The sequence below is a fragment of the Lonchura striata genome, chromosome 12 (genome assembly GCF_050655825.1).
Source record: "Lonchura striata isolate lonStrDom1 chromosome 12, ASM5065582v1, whole genome shotgun sequence".
NCBI classification, from domain to species: Eukaryota; Metazoa; Chordata; class Aves; order Passeriformes; family Estrildidae; genus Lonchura; species Lonchura striata.
In genome coordinates, this window is record NC_140714.1 from 20,348,768 (window position 1) to 20,375,587 (window position 26,820).

The 26,820-nt window shown below is 43.1% G+C and overlaps 2 protein-coding genes across 2 annotated transcripts; both read right to left on the reverse strand.

Annotated features, from left to right (window-relative positions):
* Positions 1 to 272: 272 nt before the first annotated feature.
* Positions 273 to 15,608, reverse strand: LOC146766299 (nuclear pore membrane glycoprotein 210-like). Its single transcript, XM_085590195.1, has 7 exons — positions 15,605 to 15,608; positions 15,124 to 15,209; positions 14,000 to 14,221; positions 12,612 to 12,785; positions 11,450 to 11,642; positions 11,073 to 11,179; positions 273 to 8,923 (listed from the first exon to the last, which is right to left on the reverse strand). Exons 1-7 carry the CDS (start codon positions 15,606 to 15,608, stop codon positions 8,630 to 8,632), a joined length of 1,080 nt encoding a protein of 359 aa, XP_085446321.1. The 3' UTR covers positions 273 to 8,629.
* On the reverse strand, positions 15,144 to 25,468 carry LOC146766300 (nuclear pore membrane glycoprotein 210-like). The gene is made up of 9 exons (XM_085590810.1): positions 24,925 to 25,468; positions 24,460 to 24,592; positions 23,575 to 23,751; positions 23,048 to 23,116; positions 22,647 to 22,753; positions 21,502 to 21,642; positions 20,180 to 20,317; positions 17,359 to 17,514; positions 15,144 to 16,042 (listed from the first exon to the last, which is right to left on the reverse strand). Exons 1-9 carry the CDS (start codon positions 25,021 to 25,023, stop codon positions 15,803 to 15,805), a joined length of 1,260 nt encoding a protein of 419 aa, XP_085446936.1. The 5' UTR covers positions 25,024 to 25,468; the 3' UTR covers positions 15,144 to 15,802.
* Positions 25,469 to 26,820: the final 1,352 nt, after the last annotated feature.

The following is a 26,820-nucleotide window of genomic DNA, read 5'->3' on the forward strand; positions in this document are numbered from 1 at the left end:
GTGTCTGTGCAGCGCCAGGGCTGGACTGGGTGATCCTTGGGGGTCCCTTCAGCTCAGGATATTCTGGGATTCTGTGAATATAATTTTTATCTAAGTCACGTATCTAAAGTTCACCAATATCAAACATTCCACAGTTAAACCCAGAACTGGGGCCTAGGGTAATTTCCAGATGTACAAGCAGGCTGCCTTTCCCTGCCCTCCTCTCTTAAGGAGGGGAACTTCACTGTCCAGTGCTTCCTACACCACCTGCTTCTGTGATTCACTGCTGGAATGGGATTCCCCTTGGGAAACACGACTTTGAAAACACCTGATGTATTTCCACCCTGCTTTTACTGTGTTCCATGGAACAATAGCTTCTCTTATGCCAATTCTACTGCTTGATAAGTCACTGCATTGAAGGTGTTTTTACACTTGTACCCAGCTCTCCCAGCCCTGCAGGCTGGTCAGTCACTTGGGTCAAGGACACAAAGCACTTCAGGCCTTTTCTAAACAGCAACTGAAAGTCCGGATAAAAGGAGAGATTATTATGAAGCAGAGGGAGTGATTTCTGCCATCCCTGCTGAGCATATGAAGCTGTGATTTGCTAAGTCAGATCATGGAGTGAACACTAACAGGGTTCTGTGACCTTACAGTTCAGCACTGCTTTTTAACTTACTCATAATTCTGACATTTTGCACTGTCACTGGAACCCTAAGTCTAAAAATCAGACAGAAGTGTGATCTGTACCTGTCTGCTTTCAGAAGCACATCCAGTAAAGCTGGAACTAAAATGAAATTGCTGTATCATGTTTTATGCCTAAATTACATTCTGCCTGAACTACATTCTGGTTTATGCCTAAACTACATTCTGCTCTCCCAGCAACCCCAAGACAGCTCTGAGCACATTGTTAATAATTTAATGAAATCATTGGAGAGTGGTAGCAACTACTGTCTACTTCAATTATCTCAATTCATTGATCTCTTCCTGCTGAAGGAGGTGGAATCTCACACCAAAAAAAAAAAAAAAAACCACAAAAAAACCACAAAAACCACAAAAATCCCCCAAATTACACAAAGTGTAATGTGACAAAGGTCACATTTTTTGTAGGAGGGGAGGAATATGGAAAATGTAGCAATGGTGATGATAATCTGTGTAACACAGATTCTGAGAGCCCAGCCTGTCAGTGATGTCTTATGAAAGCAGCATGCCCAGAACTAAGGAGTCAGGCACCAAAAAAACCTCAGTAACAAAACCCCACAAAACACTCCAGCTGATCTTTAAACATTTCCAGTAGAACAATATTTCTGTAACACTATCAAAATAACCCTTCAGTTCAGCTGCTTATTTGGAATCCTTCTGGCATTGCAAGGAGGATGTTTAGCCTTCAATGTTTGTTGCGTACTTGCTGAAAATACTTCTTTATTTGGCAATTTCATTAATTTTCCTTCCATGCAAGAACCAGCTGGCAGAGAGAATGCACCAGCTGGGGTCAGATGCTCAGGACAACAGAGTTCTTTTTTCTTCACAAGAGCTCCTTCATTGTGCTATAACCAAAAGCTATTTATTTCTATTGGCCAGTCTTAACCCAGCATGAAATGAAATATTAATCTAGCAAATGAACAAACCAAATATCCACCAGGATATGGCCACAGCTTCAGATCCAAAGATAACTAGTCAGGCATGAGGAAAGAATGTTTGGAAAGATAAACATGCATAGGAGCAATGACAAAGTACAGTGGCCAAATCAGCTTTATTGGCTGTGTTTGGTGACTTGACCAACTGTGTGTGGCAGGAGAGTTCCGGAGCTGGTAAAGGCTGGATCATAATACTGAAACTCCAGGATTCTTAATGCTTCTAGGGAGGGCTTTGACCCAGCTTCCACTAAAGACAGGCTAATTGGCTTTTAGAGGAAAAGATAATTGAAAGCAGCCTCTTCTATTATTTTTACAAAAAAAAAAAAACAAAAACAAAAAAAAAAAAACAAAAAAACAAAAAAAAACTAACAAAAAGCACTTTTGGTGAGTTAGTATTTCAAATAAGCTTAGCCTGTTCAATGACCTGGTGCCTTTTTAGCAACATTTCAGGAGACTTTGTTTCTTTGTTATCTTTGTACATTTTGAAAAATAATTCTTTTGGTGCCTCCTCTATTTATGACAAATTCATAATAACACAAGTGATTCATGCTGTCAAATTACAAGCTATTACTTTGGAAAATTATTTTTTCCCCTTCCTTTTGGATAAAATACGACAATTTTCACTATTTTGTTACTAAGGGCCGCTTCTTACTACTTAAGAGAGTCTCAGAACTTTATTTTCTAAGTAAAGCATCTCCCACCTCATGTCTCTCTCACAGATGAATACATGGGAAATAGAACAATTATTTAAAACTAGTTCCAGAACTTCCAAGCTCATTCATCAATAAACTGAATTTCAATCACCAGATTTTATCTAGACAATACTGCTTTTGTTTGTTTTAAAGATGGTCACTGTATGCACATGCTGGCCTAAAATTATTTACTAGGGCTGCCCTTGGCACAGGCAGCCTCAGGTTCTCCATTGCAGGGATTTCTGGTCTGGCTCTGTCGCTGTGGGACACGTGAAAGCACAACGCAGACTACCTGCTGCTTGCAAGGTAAAAAAGGGACGTTTATTATCTGACTCTGTCTTTTATATCTTCCTAAGGGTGACATTGGATTGGAGAGTGAATGGGCCGCCTCTCTAAAGACATTGGACAAACTACCAGTACATTAAGTATTCTCCACCTCTATAAAAGAATGTAAACAATACGTTGTTTACAGAAATTGTGTGGGAAAGTTCTCTAAAGGAATGTAAACTTAGAAGGCTTTAGGAAGTCTTAAGAATCAGGGTGACATGGATCTCCAGTGAAGTTTTGTGGTGCTTTCCCACCCAAAGTGTGAAAGGATGTCCCGAGGTGGCAATTGGCTTACTTGAAAATGAAATTTAAAAAGGAACAAAAGGTCACAAAAGAGGCCTTGGCGTATCCAGAAGCACAACAGCTTTAAATAAATTTACTTATGCTAAATGCAAAAGTAAGGCCTGGAAAAAAGCTTTGAACTGAGCAGAATGGGAACAGCACTTTAAAACACAACATGGCAAGTAAGAAGTGAGAAGGGAAGAATGAATGACTGGGTGAAGAACAAACATGTACACAACGCCTGCTCCATGGAAAACAGCAACTGCAGCTCCCAGTCTGTCTGGGGATTCTGGCAAAGCACTGGGAGGGAGGCAGCACACACAGCACAGCACCACCAGGCTGTGCTGAGGGGTGAAGGTGGTAGAAATGGCAGGAAATAATTTATTAACACACACAGCTCTGGAGGAGGCCACCTGCAGACGTGAACACAGCACCTGGGATAAAAACTGCTCTGCAGATGGAGAGGGCAAGAGGTGTGAGGAAAGATGTGCACAGCAGCTCACTGGTGGTACAGCTACAGCTCAGTGCAGTGGTGAGAAGTATGGATCAAGGAGAAAAAATAGTTTCCCATTCTTGTTTCAATTTTGCAAGCTTCAGGAGAAGGTCCTGGGAAACTGTGTTCCAAATTTACACAGAGAAGTTGTCTCATCGAAGTCAACAGATGAAAAGTGAACCCAGCTTTGTTCAAACTGAAAATAAAGCAGATGTTTTTGAATGTTGCCAATAAAATAAATAAAAATTAGAATATGTAGTATCACCCAAAGACCTTATGTCAGAGAGTCATCACATGCTAAATGCCTTTTTATACAGCTTAGAAATTGATGCCTTTCCTACGAGAGCACAGGGGCTTTGCTGTGGAGAACACAGGCTGGAGTTTAAGGCCAGCTATAACCTAGAACTTGAAATTAATACAAAGAAACAACTGAAAAGGAATGGTTTTAATCAAATCACCAATACTACACTAACTTAACACAGAATCATAAAGCTAAATACACAAACAATACCTCTAGTTGCCTTACCAGAAAAAAAAAAACTTAAAAAATAATAATTAACTGGAGAGCATATACCTTGCCCAAACACCATCTGTCTCCAGGGCTGCTCCAAGGAAAGTTCCTTGGGGAGGATTGCTGCAATCCCTGGGACACAGAGAGGAGACACAGCCTAACACAGCTGTGTCTCTAACTGGGGAAACTGGGATGGGGAAACTCCTCAAGCTTCTTGGGGAGCCCTCTACTAAGAAATCACCAGGGAATGTTCACAAATGAACTGACATGCGCTCCTGAGTGCCAGAATCAACCACCAAACACAGAAGGCAAGAATGCCTTTATCTGCAGGCCAAGGCAGGGGTTAGCCAAGGCTGGACTCTCACCTGGACAACTTTAATCCTTCACATAAACTGCTAAAGGCAGCTAACAGGCTGCCAGGAAAACCTTCCCCTGAAGCAGCACACCATAATCTTGGCTGCCCATCAGAAAGAGCTCTTTGCTGAAAGGCGTGTGCCGTGTTTCATTCAGCATCTGCCTTGCTTTTGAAAGGGGGCAGATGGAGAAATAAAGATTGGGCTGTGTTTGGGATGTTTGATTAGGGAGCAGATTGGCTTGAAGACCAGTATTAACCCAGCCTTGCTGACCTTAATCTAATTGAGTAATTCCTTGGGACACACCTGTTGATCAGCTGTGGGCAGGCAAGGATTTTCTGGATGCAGGAGTCAGCCTGGCACAGCTCAGACATTTCAACTCAGATAAGGGCTGGACCTTGGAGCAGACACACTGCCAGCAGCCCTTCTCCCTCTCAGGGAGAAAACAGGAACAAGCAGTAAGTGAACGGGGATGGAAATCAGCATTACATGCAAATCTCAGTTTATTAAATAATAATAAAAAAATCTTTACATTGGCAGCAACCTGCTGAGAAAAATTTATATCTCCAAATCCCCCCAGCCCCAGGAATGGCCCCACAGGTGAGGTGAGCTCCTCGAGCCAAAGCCTGGCTGTTGCTTGCAGGAGGTTGGCTCCTGAGCCATACCAGCTCCCTACTTCATACCTTTTTTTTCCTGAACAGGACACTGCAACTACTTGCCTAAAGAAATGAAATAAACAGCAAGCATTTGCCAAAGTACTCCCACCACTTGGAGCAGTTTGTTTTTCAGAACATTCAGTGCCATATTGCTGAATGGGAAAGAGAAACAACAGGAGAGCAAAATTTCTCCTTTAATCTTTTCTGAAGAGTTTATCACAGGAGCACTGAGATATTCACAGCCCATTGGTTTCTTGCTGAATTCAAGTGATTCAAGTGGAAAAAAGATCACATCTTTCTTTTAAAACCCAAATGAACAAAATGGTAAGTTTGAACAAACCTAGAAAATGAGCAGCTGCTTCTACAGTCATCACTGATTTCAGCAGGAATTGAAGATGCTTTGTGAAAACTGGAAGAAATCTCTGACAACAAATACTAGTGGAAGAATTGTCAAAGTATTTAAAAGCATTACATTGCCAACAGAGAGAAAATTAAGATTGGAAAATTGTGATTGTAAACACTGAAGGGCTGTAGGAAGTGAAGTTCCAACAACAGCCCAATGCTAAATTCTAAACAGCCAAACTGCAAAAAATTCTTCAACAGCAACATGAAGGAATCTTTAAAAGCTTTATTAAATAATACAGGTTTAAATAATATAGTCCAGTGCTAGACTCTGAACAACCTTACCACGAGAAAATTCAAAATAAAGAAGTCTAAAAAAGCTTTAATACAGATTCAACTGATTATCTACATCCAAACTGACCTTTTTTAGTAGTACTAGCAGTTAAGGGCACAATTTCTCCAAAATTAGCCAGTAAGTTAAACAAGACTCAATACAATTTCATGTAACAATCCTTTTGTTTATAACACTTTGTGAAACCAAAACTCCATGCCATGCACTGGGTTTGCATTCCATTCATCTATTTGCCTGCATAATTCTGCACACAAAGTATTTTGCTATTTCACTTTCCTTATGGTCCTTGGCAAAGTTCAGAGAGCCAGAATATTATTCACAGTTAAAACTGGGATGCCTGATATATGTAAAGAAAACCCTTATCTGATAGCTGCAAAACCCTGCTCACAAAGAAAAGTGACTGGGATGTGATTATATCCTCAAAAGAAAGGATTCCTACCAGAAGAAGGGTGCACTTAGAAGGCACATGCTTTCACAGTCCCAGTTCAGAAAAGTGTTTACAGTACCAAGGAATACTGCAGTTGTACCCAAAGCAACTCACACTAAGTTCTGGGTTTCTTTATTCCTTTTCCAATCATTGTTGTAAAAAAACCTTTTAAATTATTCACAGTTGTTCCAGCATTTCTCATGCTAAACCAGCATATTGTGCTGGCGAATCCCAGTGTAAGGCTAAACAAAGAACACTTATCAGTGCAATACAATCCTGAGTTTTTGGAACACAAAATAAAAAACAGATCTTCAAAATAAACAATCCTTCAAAAATTTTGGCTCATATTTCACCTGTTTTTCTAATTTCCCCTTTTTAAAAAAAGTTCATTAGAAATAAATCTTATTTTTATAAAAAGTGAATAAAAAACTGTTATTGCCCTAACTTAGGTATAACTTCTAGTTGCTTGAAGAATGCAAGAAAGCCAGACTAGCCTAAACATTGCTTTTTGTGCAGGCAGCAAAAAACAAAAGATAAAACAAGCTTTTGAGAATTGAAGCACTGACATAAAAAACAAAAATAAACTCAGAGCCCTAAATAGTAAAAAAAAGTAAATAAATTAAGGACCTAGTAATATTCCAGAGCAAACCTGAATTACATCCCAACTGCTGAAGTTGCTGAGCTTGCTAAGGCACTGAGCTGTACATTTGTTTTAATTTGCCACGAGGAGAAGCCGTGCTGCCCCTACTGAGAGGCGTAACCCGTGCTCCAGAGCCTGGCCGAGGGGCTGCTCTGCCTGCTGGAGGCCTGGGAGCTGAAGGAATGTGCAGGTGACCCGATGGAACCTGAAACAGGGGAAGGAGAAGACAACACTCAGGCTTGGGAATGAATGGTGGGAGAAGGAGCAAACAACTGCTCTTGAGCATCTGCTGGACACTGGCAATGAACCTGATGATCCATTCCAAGTGAAATCATCCCTTTAGCTCAGTGCCTCTTGGAAAGGTACCCTGCAAGTATCAGAATTTGTGGGTCTTCCCATTCAGGACTTAAGTCTGAGGGGGGCACAGTACATTTCCCCTCAGCAAGTGACGCTCACTTGAATTTGTCTTATTTTACCTGAAGCATCACTTGTGTGTACAACCATGCCTGCAGCTCACTGTAACTCCAACACATCTGTAAGAATGTGAATTATTTTTCATTGCCACTCTTGATTACAGACCTTCCTACATTCAATTCCAGAGCAATGGCCAGACTAATCAATTAATTCCCTTCTAACTGGGTGACAGCTGCTTACTGTTAGGTGTGTGCTGAAGACTTGTCCTTGGGTGGAATACTGGCTGACTGTGCTGTTCATTCGGTGAGAAATGGTAGGCTGCAAGAGAATTGAAAAACAAACCTAAATAATTTTGCATGGCAATCATTCCTTTTTTATCTTACAGCTAATGCACTGTAAGAAGCTATGGAGAAAAATTCTTGTGCAATCTTTCCTTCTCTTACCTATGATCATTACAGCTGTCCCTGCTAAGAGTGCAAAAAGCGTGAAGATCATCACCTGGTAAGACTCACCAAACTGCTGGAAGAGACTGGCTTCATCTGCAGAATTGATTGGGAGGAGGCAATATTGAGTTAAAAGGAGCATCTTCTCCAACCTGCTTTAAGAGTTAACCTCATAAACATCAGAGAAATTAAGGGTTCCTGCTGGCATACGGAGTGCAGATCTAAACTTACAACTCACGGGTGCAGTGGTTCTGTCAGTCAGGTAGATCACTGTCACTGGGATGGTGATGGACTGGTCTGTCATGGGACTGGAGACAGTCACACTGGTGGACAGGGAGCCCTGGCTGGGAACTCTGGGATCAGCCAGGCTCACAGTGTACACCACATCACTGGGCAGCCCATAGGACTTCTCCAGCACCTTCACGGCTGGGGACTCGCATTTCACCTGCACAGGGAACATCCAACCTGGAACAGACTGCTGGCACGGCACAGCACAGCTCCCTCTTCCAGGCCAGCTGCCAGCAATGGGCAATTCCACAGAAACACTGAGCAATTCACCCCTCCAGAGGAGTCAGGTGCACCCGTACAGTGACACCTGCAGCATTTCCCCCTGCCTATTGCCTCTCACCTGCCCCGTCCACAGGTCTGGGCTAACCCCACACAGCCAAAACCCACAGAGCCTCAATGGGCTGTGTGAGCTATGGGCAGTCAGTCACACACTTACTTGGGCAAGACCCCCACAGGGGTAAAGCAGGTTTTGGCTTCCTGACCCGTGAGCTGGCTCACACATGCCAGGCTGTATGCCCAGGTGAGCCTGCCACACCTGCACGAGCCCAAAACCCGAGGCCAGGCTGGGTGGGCTCCTGAGCAACCCAGTGAGTGAGTGGCATCCCATGGCAATGCATTGGAACAGGATGAGCTTCAGGGTCCTGCCAACCCAAAGCATTCTGGGATCCTGTGAAAAGTGAAAACTGAGGAATAATCAGCATTCCAAGATGAGCATTTCCAAATCATCTCAGGAATAAACCTTGACACGGTGAAGATGGCAGGGAGTGCCTCGCATTAGAAAGCTGCATGTGACAGCTCAGAATGCTCTCAGCTGTGCTGAGACACTCCCTGGGAATGCCCTCACCTCCAGGCTATCCAGGATTTCCCTGGCACCAAAGATTCTCAGCACGGAGCTGCCGTCCTGGTTGCTGAGCAGCATCTCAAGCATCAGTAATGTGTGATGTTTTCCTCCCTGCAGCTGGAAAGCAGCAGAGTAACTCCTCACCTGGCTGTCAGGGTGGTTGTAGATGGAGAGCCCAGTGGGGCTCACTTTCACATCTTCCACAAGCACCAGTTCAATGGTGGCAGGCCCTGGGAGCACAGCCTCGTGCTGCAAGAACAATGGTAGCAGTTACAGAAAGAGGCACAACACTGTAGAGTCCTGTGTGTGCAGGGAGGATGTTTAAGGCAGGCAACCAAAGCTCAGAGCACAGGCTGAGGGATGAGATGCCCACAAGATCCAGAGGGCTCAGTCATTCAGCACAGGGAAGGGCATCCTCAGGGCTGCTCTGTTCTGCACCCCTGGCCAAGGCAGAGGACCAGGGCCCAGCACTGCAGGATCAGTGAATGATGTCTGACAAGCACAGAGAGGGTATTAACTCTGAGCCATGGCCCAAGTTCATACAGAATGGTAAGGAACATGCACAAGGTGTTCTAGCTCTAACGCATCTTTTCATGCTTCTTAGCAGGCCACCAAAAGAAATTCTTCCTTAAATGTAAGTACATGAATACTGGAACAAATGCAGCTTTAATCACTCACTCATAACAACATTAGCTCAGAAAAGGAAAAGATTTCTAGAGGAAGTCAGTACTCTGTACCCATTTCACCTCATTAGTAGAATTATCTCCTTGATGTAGAAAGGATGTGATCTTTCCCTAATGGCATAATAGGGTGTTCCACTTAAACATGGAACAACAGTCAAGGCATCTTAATATCCCATCTACTAGATTTCTGTTTGTGTTTTTGGCTGCAAGAAAGGAGAATGGGCAGGTTAGAAAGCAGAACAGAGCAGCCCATTGCTGATGTACTTGAAAAATGCACCCACGTCACCTCATTTAAAACAAACAACTCATTCATGAGCCTACAAAGTGCAGCAGGACTGGCATCTACAGAGTCCTCCTAAATTTAAACACAGAGAATAGAACTTAAGAATATGCCAGTGTTCTCTGAACTCAAGGCAGAGTTTACAGCAGTCTCTTTACTAATTATTTTGAAAAGTAAGAAAGAATATATAATACTGGCTTAACAAAGCAGAGCACAGTGAACTACAAAATGATTGTAGAACATCAAGTATCCATATTACAGCTCAATTTCTAAGAGAAAAAAAAAAAAAAAACACAACGAAATATCTCAAATAACTTCAGCAGCAAAGTAACTGTGTCTCTGCAGTAATTCTCATTAAGCCATAGTCAAATGCTTCAGGGGAAATACATCTGCACCATGCTTTCCCAACATGAGAAGAGTGGAAACCTCACAGAAAAGTCAAGAACCAAGTGGCAAAAAAGATCACCTCTCAAAGAATTTACTAAGCAGATGCCACACCTGGGCCAAGCTGAGAGGAACCTGGCCCACAGAGTATTTCACATTACTGGTGCCCATCTGCTACCTGCTGTGAGTTAAACCCTGTAACCTCTCAGTGTATATTTAAATTTTTGCCTCAAGTATGTTTTCAAGGTACTGCATATAGTTCAAATCCACTTAAATCTTGCTAACAAGATTAAACAGAAATTCCAGTTAGGAAGCAGAATATTTTAAGAGTCAGTTATTGCACATGTCAGGTTATTCCACAGGCTGAAACCTGCCCTTATATTCAGCTTACAAAAGTGACATACACAGAAAACTGCCAGCTGTTTACACCTGCCCTCTTTGCTCATCATCATCACCTTTTACTGTCTTTCTTCCCTAGCCTGAGTATCAACACACTAAGTATTTCAGGGAATGGCTAATGACTTGTAAAATGAGAGCCTGGGCTTATGGCTGGCATCAGAAAGAAAAAAAAAACCAGAGCATCAGTCAGAGCCCAGAATAAGACATGGTCCATATGAGGAATCAGTCAGCTTTTGCTTTGCTCATGCAGAACTTTCCCACCCAGCTCTGCAGGGGCAATAATCCATTTGCTTTCCCCAGTGACAGCTGCATGAAGCACATGCCTGCTTTAGTGAAGGACAAGCAGCAGAGATTCATTAAAAAACCCTAAACTGAAACAAAACCAACTGAAACACTTCTCTGTAATGCCCTTGCTCAGATGGTTGAAAAACTTCCAAGAATTTGGACAAATTTGATTTGGATAGCAGCACCTAGCGCAGAGGAAAGCAGGAAAACCATGAACCAGTATCAAACCTCTGCAGAATGAACCAGACTGCACCAGGGAGCTGCCTGATTTGTACAGTACTGTGTGTGGGGGGGGGGGGGAAATAAAGCCACCAGAACACTGAGCATTGACCACAGGGAAATGGAAAATCCCCCCAGGTACTGTTACCGGTGTTTGGGCTCTGGCTGCCTTCAGGTGGGGCTGCTGGAATCCAGTGGCAGTGGCAGAGATGGCAGCAGTTCCAAACTCACGGTCAGCTACCACAGTTTGTAAGCCTAGAATGCAACAAAGATGAGAAATACATCCAGCTCCTCTAGGCTCATTCTCATCAGACATGAACTTTCTCTCTCAACACAGGTTCTAGACATTGGACTTGGTTCCTTTTCTCTCCTCTCTTTAATAGCACACACTAAAAAATGCACACTGATGTTAAACTGAAGTATGACTGCAGATTACAGTAATTTCTTTAATCAAGATCAGACACTGCCAAACAGATTTAATCCGGACCTTCAAACAAAGAAATGCTCATTTCAGCCCACTCATACCCTGCATTTTCTTCTGACCATTGCCCTCCTCCTTCAGAGTCAGCTCCATTGGCAGCTCCGCCTCAATACGAGCAATGGCCTTATTTGTGGATTCCCACACAATACTAAGGGAGCTGAAGCTGTCAAATTTCCTGCCTTGCTGGTCATAGGCAGCCAACTCCAGCACTGGATTGTGGTAATTGGAAACAGGAACCTGAAAAAGAAGGAATATTTTGAACTGAACCAATACAACAGGATTTTTTAATCATTAAAAAAAAACATGTGCTGAGTTCCATGAGGTTTGTTACAACATCAACGCATAAGGAATGTTCATTAAAAGGAGCCATCAGTGCAAGGCATTCAGCTGTGCTCCAACAGCCCTGAGATTATCTCAGCTGGTCAGAGCATAGTGCTGCTTACTCCAGGTAGGTTCAAGTCCTGTATGGGCCATTTAGAGTTGGACTCCATGATCCCTTTGGGTCCCTTCCAACTCAGAGCATTCTGTGAATCTCTGAACTCTAAGGGGGTTTTACTGGAGCATAGCTTTGGGGTTTTTTAGCCAGTGAATTACCATAAGAAAAAAACAAATCCCCAAACCAACAACAACAAAATTGAACCACAGCTCAATGAAATTGTTTTTAAAATTCAAATAAATGATTACAAACACTGTTGTTTGTTAAAGCTCAAAATTCTGGTGTTGCAATTCTGGTGAAATACATTAGCAACAGCAGTGCACCAAGGTAAGCTGACACATAATGGAGCCAGAAAAACAGGTGAGCTCTGAGGTGGCTAACAATACACAAAAGTCTCCATCTCCTCTTCTTATTACATAGAAGCTCTTTAAAATGATTCATTTTAGGGAAGGAGGATGACTTTTACATTTGCCAGGGAATATTAACACAACCAAATGTGGCTTACTCAGCAGCCAACACGTGACAACACCTGTTAGCAAGAAAAACAGAATAGCAGAGTTCCTTATGCCTGAGAATCGACACGTTTCTCTTGTCCATTTACTGCAGGATTCCCCCAGCCTGCTCTGTGCAGGGCCCCCAAGGGCACAGTGTGGACACAGCACCAGTTACTGCTCCTCTTGCAGCAGCTGCGATGTTTCACACATGGAGCTCCAAACACTGAGTTTTCTGCTCTAAGAACACCTTCTTCTCCTGACACTTCCCAGGCTTACCAGTTGCTTGCTCTGCTGGAGCAAAGGGCAGGAGAGAGCAAGCTGAGGGCTGCCATAAACAGGAATCAAAGCCAGCCGGGAAGGGAGAGCACAGATGAGCTTCACCACAGCAGGCTCAACCACTGGGAAAGGGTTGGTGACTGTGGGGCTGTTCCCAACTGTTAAGGCAATAACCTGAAAACAGCAAATGAGGAAGGAGTTTAGTTCAGGCACACTGTATTTCCACAGGTCTCAGTTACACTGTGATATCAGAATGAAAAGCAAAAATACAGTGCTTGGGGATTTACAGCACTATTAAGACACAGGAAGATGTAAAAGAGGGAGCACATCTCAAGAACAATTCTTTATCGCTATGAAAGTTCTGTTCCTGGGAACTCTTTCCTCGGTGTTCATGTTCATTACTATCAAATTTGATTCAAACAACAAATCTCATGTAACTGAGAAAGGAAACAGCAGGTGTTCTTGCAGAGTGAGAACAGAACAGCCCAAAGGCAACATTTATAGCCACTTCAGTGTGTTTAAAAACATCTTATCTTTTATTTTACACTCCTTTTCTAGCCTTCAGCAAAGTGAAGTGGATCTAAAAGCAGAGAAGGCTGAGGCAGCTCTGGTCACCTGCCCCATGCCCCCACGCACTGGTGCTGGGCAGAGCCATGCAGGGGTGATGTGCTGGGGACAGCCAGCCTTGCACAGAGCTGCACACCAACAGCAAGGCCTCTTCCTTTGGAATCTGCACTGACAGAAACAGCTCCACTTTGCAAAGTGAGGAAATCAGTGGAACTTGGCAGCCCCACCAAAATGCTTAAGCCTTGCAGAATTGCAGAAGAACACTATATTGAAGCTAAAAGCTTCATGGGCTGAGGGGGGTGAGTAAAGCAGGAGAAATTACTTCTGTATGTTGGAGAGAGAACAAAACCAAGTGGAAAATGAGCACAGCCATGCTCACCAAGGCTGCACAGAGAGTAGCGCAGTCAATTCCTGGGGCTGCCATTTGTTACAATAAACAGAATTACACTGGAAGGTAACACAGTTAAGAGAAGCAGGTCAGACAGGGGAGTCAGCCTGCTCAGTAACCTTCTACTCTGATCCTGTTCATGCAAACTGAACCTGCACTCATTAGGATGTTCAATGCATCCCACAACACAAGGCTTCCACAACTTGGGTTTATACTGCAATAAACCCATCATAAACCACTTTTTAATGTAATGCTGTGAAATGCTCACTCTAAAATCTGCATCAAAATGCATAAACAATGTACTTACCCAAGTTCTTTACTGGCTCATTATAAAAGCATCTAGCTACATAACAGGCATATGGCACCATAAATGTGTCTGGAGCCGGTTCTCAGCACCTGATGGAGGGCAACAGCAAGCCCTTCTGGCACTCACCTGCTCTCCCAGGCTCCTGCACAGCACCCTAACCCAGTGCTGGTTGCTGTTTCGAGGTGTGGCACGTTCAAGTAAAGAGGAGGCAATGCTTTCTGCATCCTCAGCAGCAACCTTCCTGAAGAACTTGGAAGGTTCTTGGACCCATGGCCTGGGTCCTCCTTCAAACAACACATCCTTGGAGGAACCCAAAGTCACTAAAGCAACTGATGGTAGATCGATAGCCTGTAAGCAATTAATTAATTGAAAATTAATCATCTATTTACACTGTTTGGTTGTGCTCTGCAAAATAAACCTCCTTCTGAATGGAACAGCTATACTTGGATAAGGCTGTGATTTCTCCCATGCAGTGGTTTTTCAGCACACTTAGCAAAAAACAGAGCTGCACTAAAATTCACAAGGATTCTGTCCTGCTGGATTAGATTCAAAGGAAGCAACAGATCCAAAGACAAGTTTTAGCTGCCTTTTAATCACATCTCTCTCATGAAGAATTACAGCAAAAGGGAGACCTTTAATATATTCTTCTGAGAACAGAGAGATAGTGTTCTGCTATACTTTTAAAGAACTATTTAAAATGGATGAAATTACGTCAAATTGTACTTTCACTTGCCAGTGCTCTCTCCAGAACAATTCTGTGTATGTAGTTATTCTCCTACACAAGTTTTACTTCAAACCTGTCTAACAAATTCTGCACTGATGTGCATCCTTGGTTCAGCCTGTGCTGTTCACCACCACAACAGTTAACCTGACATTTAGTGCACAAAAACCTTTCCAGTTTGTGTTTCACAACATCACATTACATTAATTATAAACACAAATCCGTAGCATTTGCACTAACATTTTTTCCATATTGAGGGAAAGCTATGGTGAAATACTCAGACTTCAGCCTGCAGTCAGTGCTAGGCTTCTGCAGAAGAGGCAACAAAGCAGCCTCTTCTGTATTTCCATCTATTGACCCTGCACTCAGCTTCTTTCTTATTTTCTTCACTGAACCAGCCAGTGGTGGAATGTAAACCCACCCACCTCAGTTTTTCAAACCTATTCCTTGCATAACCTGCTCCCTGTCATGTAAAGGTGCTTCAGTGCTGGATCCTGGATCTCTCCAGGAGCAGAGGAAGCAGACTCACTCTCAGCGGGAGATAAGCGGCGATGGCGATGCTGGCACTGAGGCGCACGTCCCCCTGGGTGTACACAACCACCAGCCTGGTGTACCCTGAAATTCAGCCTTCAGTCTCACTCCACTGCAAAAATCAGCAGCTGGCTTAAGTCTTCCTGTCAGATAAATTAAAAATATACAAGAGCTTATTTGGAAAGAAATGCCCAGGCATGGTCATCAAATTCCACACAGCTGTTTGAAGGCAGCCTACCTGAAAGATGGAGAGAACTTTTTACAAGGACATGTAGGGACAGGACAAGGGAGAATGGCCTCAAACTGAAAGAGAAAAGGTTTAGACAGGATACTGGGAAAGAATTCTTGGCTGAGAGAGTGGTAGGGCTCTGGCACAGGGTGCCCAGTGAAGCTGTGGCTACCCCTGGATCCCTGAAAGTGCCCAAGGCCAGGCTGGACAAGGCTTGGAGCAGCCTGGGACAGGTGAAATGTGTCCTTGCCCATTGCAGAGGGTGGGACTGGAAGAACTTTTAAGTCTCTCCAACTCAAACCATTCTGCATAAGAAAGCAAATATATCCTCAAAATAAAACTATTCGGACCCCCTCCCCTCTGAGGTTGGCAGTTCTGTGGGGATACTGTACAGAACTATGAATCAGTGATTTAAGGGAGAAGTGTGACTTGGGAGAGGTGTGACCTGTCACCAATTTAACTTCCAAACCAGGGAGGGAGTTAAAGCACCTTCAAGTGGGCTGAACACGCCAGGGCTCTCCAGCTCCACCCCCAGCTCCAGCTGTGAGCAGTCGCTCAGGGGGACCAGCTCGCCCCTGTCCATGCTGGTCCGGCCACTGATCCTCAGGGGCAGCTCCAGCACCTGCCCCACGTGTGCCTCCACCTGGCAGGAAGTGAACTCCATGGCGCTGGGCTCGCTCACGTACACCTGCCAGGGACGGAACAGGGACAGGCTGGGTCACTGCTCTGCTCCACGCCAGCCCAAGCCCACAGCAGCTTGGTGAGCTTCCCTTTTACTGCTGCTCCTGTCATTCTCTCCTCTGCTTTACAGACTTTGAAGTGTGGACTGCTGTGTGCTATCTCCAGGGGCTATCATCACCAGCTGGGAGAGGTTTAGCATCCATTAAAGAACCTACCTCAGACCAGAGATTTCACAGCAATCACAGCTTTTATTTGCAGGATCTTAGCTACTTAATCTTCTGCAACTGGCTTCAGGATACCAAACTATATGGGACAGAATTAAAGATGTAATCTGTGTGGATTAACTACTCCTAAAACTACTACTACTAAAAACTGACTCACTGAGGTCAGTAAATAGAACTCTGAAGAGCTGTTCACACAGAAGGCAGCTCCTAACACAGGAAAAAAAAGCATTCAAAAATAACCTATTCAGATTGTGAAATACACTGCTCTGAAAGCTCACATGGTCTGAAGGTTTCTTTCTGTCTTCAGACTTTGACTCATGTTTGAGGATAAGAAGTTTTAGCTGAAAAAATCTTCCTCCCTGTGTCTCCAGCTGGTAACTGTTGCACGGCTAAAAAGCAGCATCTTAGGCTGTTCAGAGAATTATTTCAGAGTGAGTGTGTAAGCTGAATTCTGAACAGATTTTAATTCATGTCACACCCCTCCCTTTGGGCCACCATATGTACTGTTCCTGCATTCTCCTCACTCCAAGCCACACACAGTGACCACCATGACCTAAGAACAGGGGATGGTCTGCAGAGACACCACAAAATCCCTCTTGGGAGCTATGTTTTTTATTGCCATTTTCTCCTAATTTTCCTAGAGTACTGTTTTTTCTTGGCCAACTCGGGTATTTGCAGCCCGTCTGCAGCACAGTGCTCAGCTCAGGTTCTTCTCCAGACAGAAATTTCCTTGTACATCCTGGTAACAACTGTCACCCTTTTGTATCAAGGGAGAGCACCCACCTATCGCCCTACAGAATGAATTTCTAGTTTGGCTTGTCTGCCTGGATGGCCAGGCCAGGAGTTAATTACCATTTCATTCTTGCACTTAAAACTTCCAACAGGGAAAAAGGCTTGCCAAGGAAATCAGGAAGGGGCAAAAATGGGAGTCAGGTTAATGCACTGGACAGTGCTGGATTCCCTAAAGCACAAACTGAAAGGAATCACTTAACCTGCCACAGGGCAGGAAGTGGAAGGGGATTGCCTATGGCATTCTCAGTGCCTTTGCTGTTTCCAAAAGCCACATTCAAGAACAAGCACTGAACAATGAATCTCTTGCCTTCATTTCGCCATAAAGCAGCGGATTCCGCACGTTGAACGCCCGAATAATGCTGACCCCAGCATCACTCCCCGTGCTCATCACTCCTGTGACTGTCACTGTGGCTACTGCCTGGCTAGAAGAGGACCAGCTGAAGTTGCCACTTCCACCCTGAGCCTGAAATACAGAGGGAAAAATCTTGCAAATATTTAATCAAGGACATGGTTTTCACATTCCACAGCTTTGGATATCTTGTGTGAAAACCAGGAATGCACTGAGAATAGGACATACAAATAAAATAACACCTCAGAACTTAAAAAGCAATAGAGAGATGAGAAGATTTCTACCTTTCATTTTAATTTTGGCTTCTTTCACACACCAAAACAAATGTCAAAAGTTCCATCAGAGTAAAACACGGGTGAACACTGGAGCTATTTTAAAATGCATATTGTTTTAATTTCTTTTACTTCCTCAGCATTTCCTTTAACCAATTTCATAATTAAAAATGAACAAGGTGATAAATCTTCTCTAGAGGGACAGTGTGGAAAACAAACAAGTCTAAATTATACAGGAGCTTAGCGAGTAATTTTTACCAGGGAAAGAGAAAAAAAAAGAAAATTAAGAGGAGGGTCATTTCCCATCTTCCTTTCTCAGAGCACATGCACAATCTGATTACAGAAGCACACAGACAAATAAACAGGCAGAGGTGTGTTACAGGAGATGCGTGGGATGTGGTGAGAAAGGCTGAAAGAATCCAAGGGCTCAGCATATTTGTAAAGGTGTTTCAGTTGAAACAGGGGGATGAGCATAGTCTTAATGACTATGAAGTCTCAGGTCCCTGCCATAAACCCCAGACACGTCACTACGCTTTCTGTCTCTGACAGTCAGTATGCACTGAGGAGAGAGAGGAAGGGTAAAGCAGCTTCCCATGCAGCTTCACCATTAGCCAGAGCCTGGCAGGAGCTCCACACTGCTACCTGGGAGCAGTGCCCTCCCCAGGAACCTCCACGTGCCCACCTCGCACAGCTGCTCTGCACCTCTCATGCCTGCGCCGAAGGAAGGCAACAGAAACCATCTCATTGGCACAAAGATGAACAAAGCAACCCCCAACAAACCAGACAGCTGCCAAAGGAAAACCTGCCAGGCATTCTGGTACCATCTGGAGGGAGTTACTTCAGCTATCAACAGAATTTGGCTAGATCCAAAAGTCCCTTTCAATTTATTTTCAGAAAAACTTTATTCACCCATTTGAAATAGCCTGACTGAAGCTATGCAGTGGGAGGCAAACTCTGATGGAGAGGCAGGAACAGTTGAGCTGTGTGTACGCTGTTGACCAGGTGTCTTGTGGAATCTATAGACCAGAAGAAAGGTCTCAGTTTCAGCAAAATTTAAATCTTGGGAGAAAAAAGTTTCTATGTTTTTATAGAAGAACATCAGAGTAAAGTAAGACAATTATTGCAGTACCATGAAGGAATGTTCTCTAGTGAAATACTTCATTATATTTGCAAGATAAGGTGACAATAGAACTGTGAAAGAGGTAGGAAAAAAAACCACATTTCCTTTCCTTTACTGGGAAAATTCCAGCAGAATTATGAAGTACTGCAAATGCAGACTTAGTACTAAGAATTTTTGCCACACTCTGCTGGTGTGGTCAGGAATAGCACGAAGTAAACCAAACTAATCCCACAGAACAGACAAGTCGAGTTATGCAGGGCTTAACTCAGTGTAGCTGCCCTTAGACTCACACTGGAGAATGCAATTTAATCCTGTGAGATTGATTCTCTCCATGGAGTCACTGAATCAGTAAGGCTCTAAAAGACCTCTGAGATTATCAAGTCCACCACTGAACCATGTCTTCAGGTCCCATACCCCATAATTTTTGAGCCCTTCCAGGGCTCGTGACTCCACCACTGCCCTGGGCAGCCTGTGCCATGGCTTGACAACTCTTCCTGTGAAAAAAATTTGTCTAATATCCAAGCTAAACATGAGGATGTTTCCTCTCATCCTATCCCTTGTTACCTGGGAGGAGAGCTTGGCACCAAGTGTCCTGCTGCCTATTTGCTTATAGTTTACTTAACACAGATCCATCACTGAGCACTACTTTATGTTAAAAGGGAGAGGTAGGAGTTGTGCATCCAACACCTGAGTGCAGGGTCTGGGTATCACTGGCCTGGGATAAGAGTCTGGGCTGAGAAAGCACAACTTTCTTTTCCCTACTTAGACTGGAGATACTGGATACTGGCATACAAACCATTTGCTTCATGAAGCAAAAGGAATAACTGACAGCTTGGGAGCAAAGACACACCTAATAAATATGGAAATCATCCCTTCTGTAAATAAGCTGGGGCCTTTGACTCCCTGGAACTTTGTATTAGGAGCACAAGGTGTGTGGCCACTGAGGAATACTGATGTCCAAGGCTGGCAGAGTGCTGCTAATTAATCTTGTCATGCTCTTCTTTGTAGTCACTTCACACTCCCATTCATATTTCCCATCCTTGCCAGCAAAGGGCAGCCTCTAATGATTGCTGTGGATCTTTGCATGTAGGATGCTCCTGGAATTCCAAACCATTCCAGGCACAGGTGCGTGGTGCATGCATGAGGGAGAGAGGAAGGGAAGACAAGAGGTACAAGTCAGTGGGGTTTTTATGTTTGTTGGTTTCTTGGTGCTTTTTTAAAACTGCATATCAACTCCTGTAACTAACGTCCCATGAAGTTCCTGCAAGTTACATTTTGGATGCCACTGTGCCTGAAGTATCCACAGTCAGCCCTAGCTCAGTGGTGTCAGGCCTCAGTGTGCCTGCCTGAGTTACACACCCTGCAGCTGGGTACTTCTTTGGCATACCTGGATGGTGTACTGGTAGACTCCTGCTTTTGCCTGCCAAGGAAACATCAGAATGCTGGGTACAAGCAATATTGGAACATGGATCTCCACATCCTGCTGGTTTCTCACTGGAACTGGTAAGGTGTGAACACCTCCATCCTGCAAAGTGCAAAACCACGGTGTTATAAATGGCACCACAGAGCTTCCCAGAGTTAATGTTTAGTCCTTAGGTATAGACATGTTCTTGAAAACACCTCAGAGAGGAAGGAAAACTATTTAGGACCACTTATGAGCAGAGCTCCCAGTGAGCAAATAGCTCCTGGCAGCAAGGTGTGCCACTGTACTAAAGGAGTGCTATTGTTATGAAGATCCAGGTGCCCACATTAATGTAAAAGGCAAGAAAAAAGATACTCTTTCATTGCTCCTATTTTGAGACCTCACTTGGAGAACCAATCTGGAGGCTCAATACCTATATTTACTCTTTGCTCATCCCACTGTGTACAAAATTCAGCCTGAAAGAGCCCTTGCTCAGCCCTCCCTCCCAAACATTGGCCTTCAGAGCTCTGCTGTCACTGCAGTGCTACAACCCTCTGGCACAACACACTGTTACTGCATTTCTGAGGGAAAAACAACTCTCAAGGGATGCTCTTCCACTGAAGAGAACATCTCTGACACACAAAATGACTGAGGTGTATCACATTGAAGGAGCTGCTAAATCCTGCCCAAGGAATCACTAAATTGATTTTACAGCAAATGGGTTGAAGTGTTGAATTTTCAAGCAAAAGCAATTCACTTCCACACCACGTGCCCTAGTTAGCCATACATTCAGCAGCCTGCCCAACCAGCAGAAAGTAAATGAATAGTAATTTGGAGAAATGTGCAGGCTGATACATTTGGCAAATTGTCATTCCAGAGTTTAAGGGCACTTCCCAACTGACAGCAAACTTCCCCAATGTAACTGACTGCAGAACAAGGTCAGGGTATGAGTGATGATCCTACCACAATAAAATGTAAAATTCCCTCAGCCTGTGAGAGGCCCCTTGCCCAGCACAAGGATCTGCCACAAGAAAAGAAATCAGTGCTGTGCACCACTGCCCTAACAGGAGTTTGCCACAGGCTCGGGAGCAAAATCCCACTGTCTTTAATGTAAGCAAATCCTCTTTTGACTCTATTGGCAGTTTTCATGAAGAAAGGATTTTAGAATTTGGTTCTTAATCTGTTCAAACAAAGACAGCTCAGACCCATGCCATTCTTAGGTTTCCTTTTGCCAGGAAGTCACTACTGCACAGCTCAATTATTTTTAGGCCTACCAGTGAAGCAGAGGAGTTTTCACACAGACGCACCCGGTCAACAACTGATGTCAGTGCAGCATCAATCGTGGTCTGACCTGCCTTTACAGCCCTCACACAATGACAGGACCCATTCAGAGAGGACTGCAGCACCTCAAAGTGTTCTCCGGACAGCTCTGTAGTAATTCGGATCTTCTAAAACCAGAACATGAAATAGAAATTGCCACAGGTGACTGACATCAGTGGGGGACAGAAAGCCCTAAACATACAACAAGAAGTCAGTAAGCAAATGTTTAATCACACAGTTCAAAGACATGCTGCTGAAACTGATTAGAACTCTCCCTGTGGAAGTTTCAGTCTTTCAGTAAGATTTTACCTTTAGAGACATTAACTCCACAGAAAGTTTCTTTTTAAATTTCATGCTAAATGTAATTTAACATGAAAGTACCTATATTTATACCACTAAGTAATTCATATTTTACAGTATTTTTCTAATTTTTTCCTTCTTCAACATAAAAGAACACATGAATATACTGTCCCAAAGGCACACTACTAAGCTCTAGCTCAAACTCAGATCTGTATCCCAAAAAGCAATTATGAGGAAATAAAATTATATTCCCCTAGATCAAATACTCTCAAAAGCAGTAATTCAATAAATTTATTCTTGTTGCAACTGAATTATTTTAATTTCGTTTCCTCTGCAGTTTAAGAACTATGTGTATTTGGTACCTGGTATATAGAATTAAGGAAGAAGCCCTTCCCTGTGAGGGTGGGCAGGCCCTGGCACAGGTGCCCAGAGCAGCTGTGGCTGCCCCTGGATCCCTGGCAGTGCCCACGGCCAGGCTGGACACTGGGGCTGGGAGCAGCCTGGGACAGTGGAAGGTGTCCCTGCCCATGGCAGGGGTGGCACTGGGTGATTTAAGGTTGCTCCAAGCCCCATCCAACCTAAAAGACATTGCCCAACTTCCATTTTTTTTCTACAGCACTTCAGACTCCAATAACTTCACATGAATCACCTAGAGTGCTTTATTTTTAAAAAGTAACAACAACAAAACAAAGGAAAAAATGAAGAGGCAAGAAACAACAAGCTTTGCACTGTCCTGTCTCAATGTAAGTAAGAAATCACTCAAATAATTCCAAAGCAAGTCAGGATTTAGGAGACAGTCACAGAAAAAAAGTATCTAAACATTTCAACTTACATCAGATAAATACACCTTATTGCTTGATTTATCATACACGTCAACTGTAATTTCATAAAGTCTGCCTGTTTCCAGGACCCATCTGTCACCTGGATGAACTGTAAATCCTGCAAAACAGGAAATATTGAACAGCACAAACCAGCAGCCTCTTAATCCAATGGAGAAAAGCATTTTGCTTCTGGTGCCCACACTCTGCAGATGAACACTCATTATTTTAAACTGCTGACTACAGAGATAAAAGAAAGTACGTAAAACCTATTTCACATTGAGCTACTTTTATGAATAAAATTCCTTTTCTGTGAAAGCTAACGCTGAACGGAAGCGTGGAGATACAGCATGAAAATCACAGAGACAAGGCCAGAACTTGCATGATTCAGCCAGAAGACTGCAGCAATACCAACCCAAATATGCAGGAGCTACCACACAGACAGTGCTGCTGGGCAGCCGGGACACCCCCTGCATGCGGATACCTGCGGCTCAGCAAAGGAACACATGGCTCAGCACGAGCCAAGATCAGCATTCTCCTGGGACTCCTCAAGCCTCTTTGGCTATTCTAAAGCTAAGTGTGCACTGCAAATAAACATTCTCCCCACTTCACTGCAGGACAGCAAGCACTTTGGAGAGATCTCACTAGAGAATATAATGACTGCAATGTAAACATTAAATAAAGCCCCATACATTTCTACAGTGACTGAGGGGAACAGACGTGATTTAAGTGATCTTTTGCCAACTCAATTTGTTAAAGCATTCCAAGGCATCAGACAGCTGTGCTGAGACTGAATTCACAGCAGTGCTGCTTTCCACAGCTCCTGATTTCCAGACTCTCAATACAAATGAGGATAACTTGATCCTTCTGTGTTGCCAAGGGTGGAAAGCTTGTCTCCTGCCACAGAGTGGTGGCTGGAGAAGCATTCCCAAGGAAGGATACTCTTGTGCACCAGGATGAGCTTGGTTTGGCCCTGCTGCAACACAGTCACCGTGGATGTTGCCTGGTCCAGCTTGGCAACTGCCCAGGAGGGATCTCCCTTGGGATGGAGGATGTTGTTCTGGAGCTGCAGCTCGTACTGCTCTGATGGCATTGCTATTTCTGGACGTGAAACAAAACCTAGGAAACAATAAAAGCAGGTGTGGCAGTGGCTATCTGCTGCTAATTATTGCTGATTCTTTTTTACTGATGCCTAGTGCACAGATTAAATCAATATTTCTAGTGGCTTGTAAAAATAGCACTTCTGCCCTCACATCACACACACAAAACCAGTTTCTTGGAAAATTTAATGTCTGTGAAACTGCAGTTCTCAACTAATGTCATCTCAGTATTTCGACCTAACATTCAACTGATTTCCAGCTTCAAAAGAAAAAAAAAAAAAGCCGAAAGGGAAAAATGGAGAGAAAACTCAAGGCACTGCATTTTGAAATGGGCATAAAGCCAGATAACCCACATTTATAAAGGCTTCACTTTGTGGAGCAAATCCATTTGCCAATAAAACATTTTCTGTTAGAGAAGTTACTAATCTAAATTTGATTTAAGCAAGAAAGTCAGTCAATTCCTTAGTGACTGTCAGCAACTAAAATGACAGTGTTAGCTCTCATTTTAAGTTACCCCTGACTCCACATCCTTGACAAATCTGCAAGAGTATATTCTTAAGAGTCACAATTTTTTTGATGGAAAGAACTAAACAGCTCTATCACTGTGTGCCTTAGGAAAACAGTATTAAACATTAACATAGTAGCTTAAACACAATTAAAAATTTCTCAGCTGTTAAAAATTCACACAACGCATTAAAAAATAAAAATAAATAAGAATAGAACAAACCTGTGATCTTCCCTTGCCTCGGTTTCTGAACTCTGTACTGAATTGATGCTCCAACCAGAAGATAAATGTCATCTGTTGGATTTAAAAATATGTTTTCCAAAATAAGCAATCTGACTTCTGCAGGCTGTACATTCTGTTGATAGAGGGGGAAAGAAAAGTAACCACATTAAAAGGAGCTCATTTGTTTGAAACAGACCATGAAGCAGGAACTTAGAATCTGGAAGTGAAAAACATTATTTGCTGCCATTTTATTTTTATTATTTGGCTCTTTAGTTTCATCTTGACTTTTGTCACAACAAAATGCAAGGGACAGTGAATGGTACAGTGATCTGCTCTGTGCACACAGTGCAAGAATGAAGAAAAAATTCATGTTGATATGAAGATCATTTTGGAGACTACAGAAAAACAGATGCTCATTCACACATTCAGAAATCCATCCTCCCCTCTGACATTCAGAAATCTTACCTTATAGATGCTTTCCTGAAGTCTTGCCTTTAATTTACAACTCCCTGTTTTCATTCCAGACACCAGAATGGTATCTCCTTGCTTGGCGACTTTTTCCATTTCCAATATACAGGAAGGTGAGATGTAGGTGGATTCTAAGAACTTGAAAATACTGAAAGGTGAATCACAAAGTGAACAGAAAATTGTTAACCAACCTTTGTAAACCCACAGAGAAACATCACCAGCATCTACTCCCAGCCACTTCCATTTTTAAGCCGATTTAAGATACTTGCCTGGGACCAGATATCCCAGTTTTACTCATTCTTTGAGGTATCTGCAGCTAATTTCTGTGACAGATAAGTTTGTCTGAAGCTTGCTGATGAGCTATCACAAGACTGCACATGTTGTTTACAATTGTCCCTCCAGTTTGTTCAGTAGGTGAGACTGCAAAAACTCTCTGTATTGTAGAAGAACTGATGTGCAAGACCCAAAGCTTATGTTGATAAAAGCAATAGCTCAACAAAGCCAGAACGCAACTCTGACCTCCCTCAAGAAGCCAGAAGGTATTTAACAAATGACTATGAAAATAGTCTGCAAGTTGAAAGCCTGTAGTAACTGTTAGAAATTTCAGTGAAAAGAGCAAAAGAGGGGGAAAGAATTTTCCATTAATGGGCAAATGACAGGAAATTTTGGAAAGAGGAGCATGTTTCACAGGGTGTCACCTTCTGCATGCACATGATCTGCTTGGCTTCATGTGCATGTTCAGAGAAAAACCAGTGGAGCCATCTGGAGAACAGTTATGGATATTAACATATTCCTGACAATTTATGATTTATTTTGCAAAGCTGCACCACCTGTAGAACATTTCTATGGTATCATAGTTATGCTAACAGTAGAGTATATATCAATATTAGTTTGGTTAAAACCACATCAGCAAATAGTTATACTGACAAAAAAAGCTCCTTATGTACCAGGACTTGGGATATCCTGTCCCACTAAGCCATTCATTCTGGCTCTCACTTGTACCTGCAGCTTCAGGTGTATTATGGGCTTAGCAGGCTTTCCCCAGCCAATGCTGCTTCTCTAAGGCTGCAAAAATTAGTTTGTGTTTGCCCAGGAGCAAAGTCTTGCTGGCTCCCCCCATCCCACCTGCAGCGTATTTGGAGTGTCAGTTTGAGGATGGAAGTTGGCTGTTAACCATTCTGCTCTGTAGGAGAACTGGTTTCCCCACAAGGAATCCTCCTATTTCAACACCAGAATTAAGTGTCCACTGACACCTGAAACTCTTAAGGCTCAGAGAGCTCCTTTCTGAAATGGAAAGTGACTTTTTTTCCTTCAAAAGCGAAAAATAAAACTCTGCTGAAACCCTGAGATAACAATTTTACTGGTAAATCTTCCTTCTGCATGAGATGTTTCAGAAAGATCAACGACTGCATCTGTTTATTTCTAATTATTGCATCAGAGCTATCAGAGCTGCTCACTAACACTATCAGTTAAATTAAACAGAGAACAAAGTGCCCAGGCTGCTGAGTAGGTTAAAAAAACCCAAACTGAATCAACTGACCCTTAACATTATAATTTTAGGCACCAGTTCAGTAAACTGCCTAGATGTGGGGAAGTATTTTTTATGCATCAGACTGAACCAACTTTTGAGACCAAAGGAAATTACTTTACCGTAGAGCGTTGTGGGAATCTGAGAAGCAATCAGCCTCTGGGTCCTTCACCACTGTCCAGGCAAACACCAACCCTGCCAAAGTGCTGAAAGTGTTTCCTACAAATCAAACAACCAGATTAAAATAAAAATAGAGAACAAGCATAGAGTCTTCCTGGAACATAAACCAGGACCTATTTCCCCGGGAAATTTCTCTATTTTATCCCTACAAGAAGAACCATGAAGTACCCTTGAATTTGCACAAC

Coding starts and splice junctions, on each gene's coding strand:
- LOC146766299 (XM_085590195.1), bottom strand. Junction 12,786..13,999: donor GCAGGAGCCTGGGAGAGCAG/GTGAGTGCCAGA, acceptor TGCTGTTTTCAG/GTTATTGCCTTAACAGTTGG. Junction 11,180..11,449: donor TGGTCAGAAGAAAATGCAGG/GTATGAGTGGGC, acceptor GTTGCATTCTAG/GCTTACAAACTGTGGTAGCT.
- LOC146766300 (XM_085590810.1), bottom strand. CDS start 25,023: ATGGAAAAAGTCGCCAAGCAAGGAGATACCATTCTGGTGTCTGGAATG. Junction 23,117..23,574: donor GCTCATCCTGGTGCACAAGA/GTATCCTTCCTT, acceptor GCTGAGCCGCAG/GTATCCGCATGCAGGGGGTG. Junction 20,318..21,501: donor TGACATCAGTTGTTGACCGG/GTGCGTCTGTGT, acceptor TGCACTTTGCAG/GATGGAGGTGTTCACACCTT.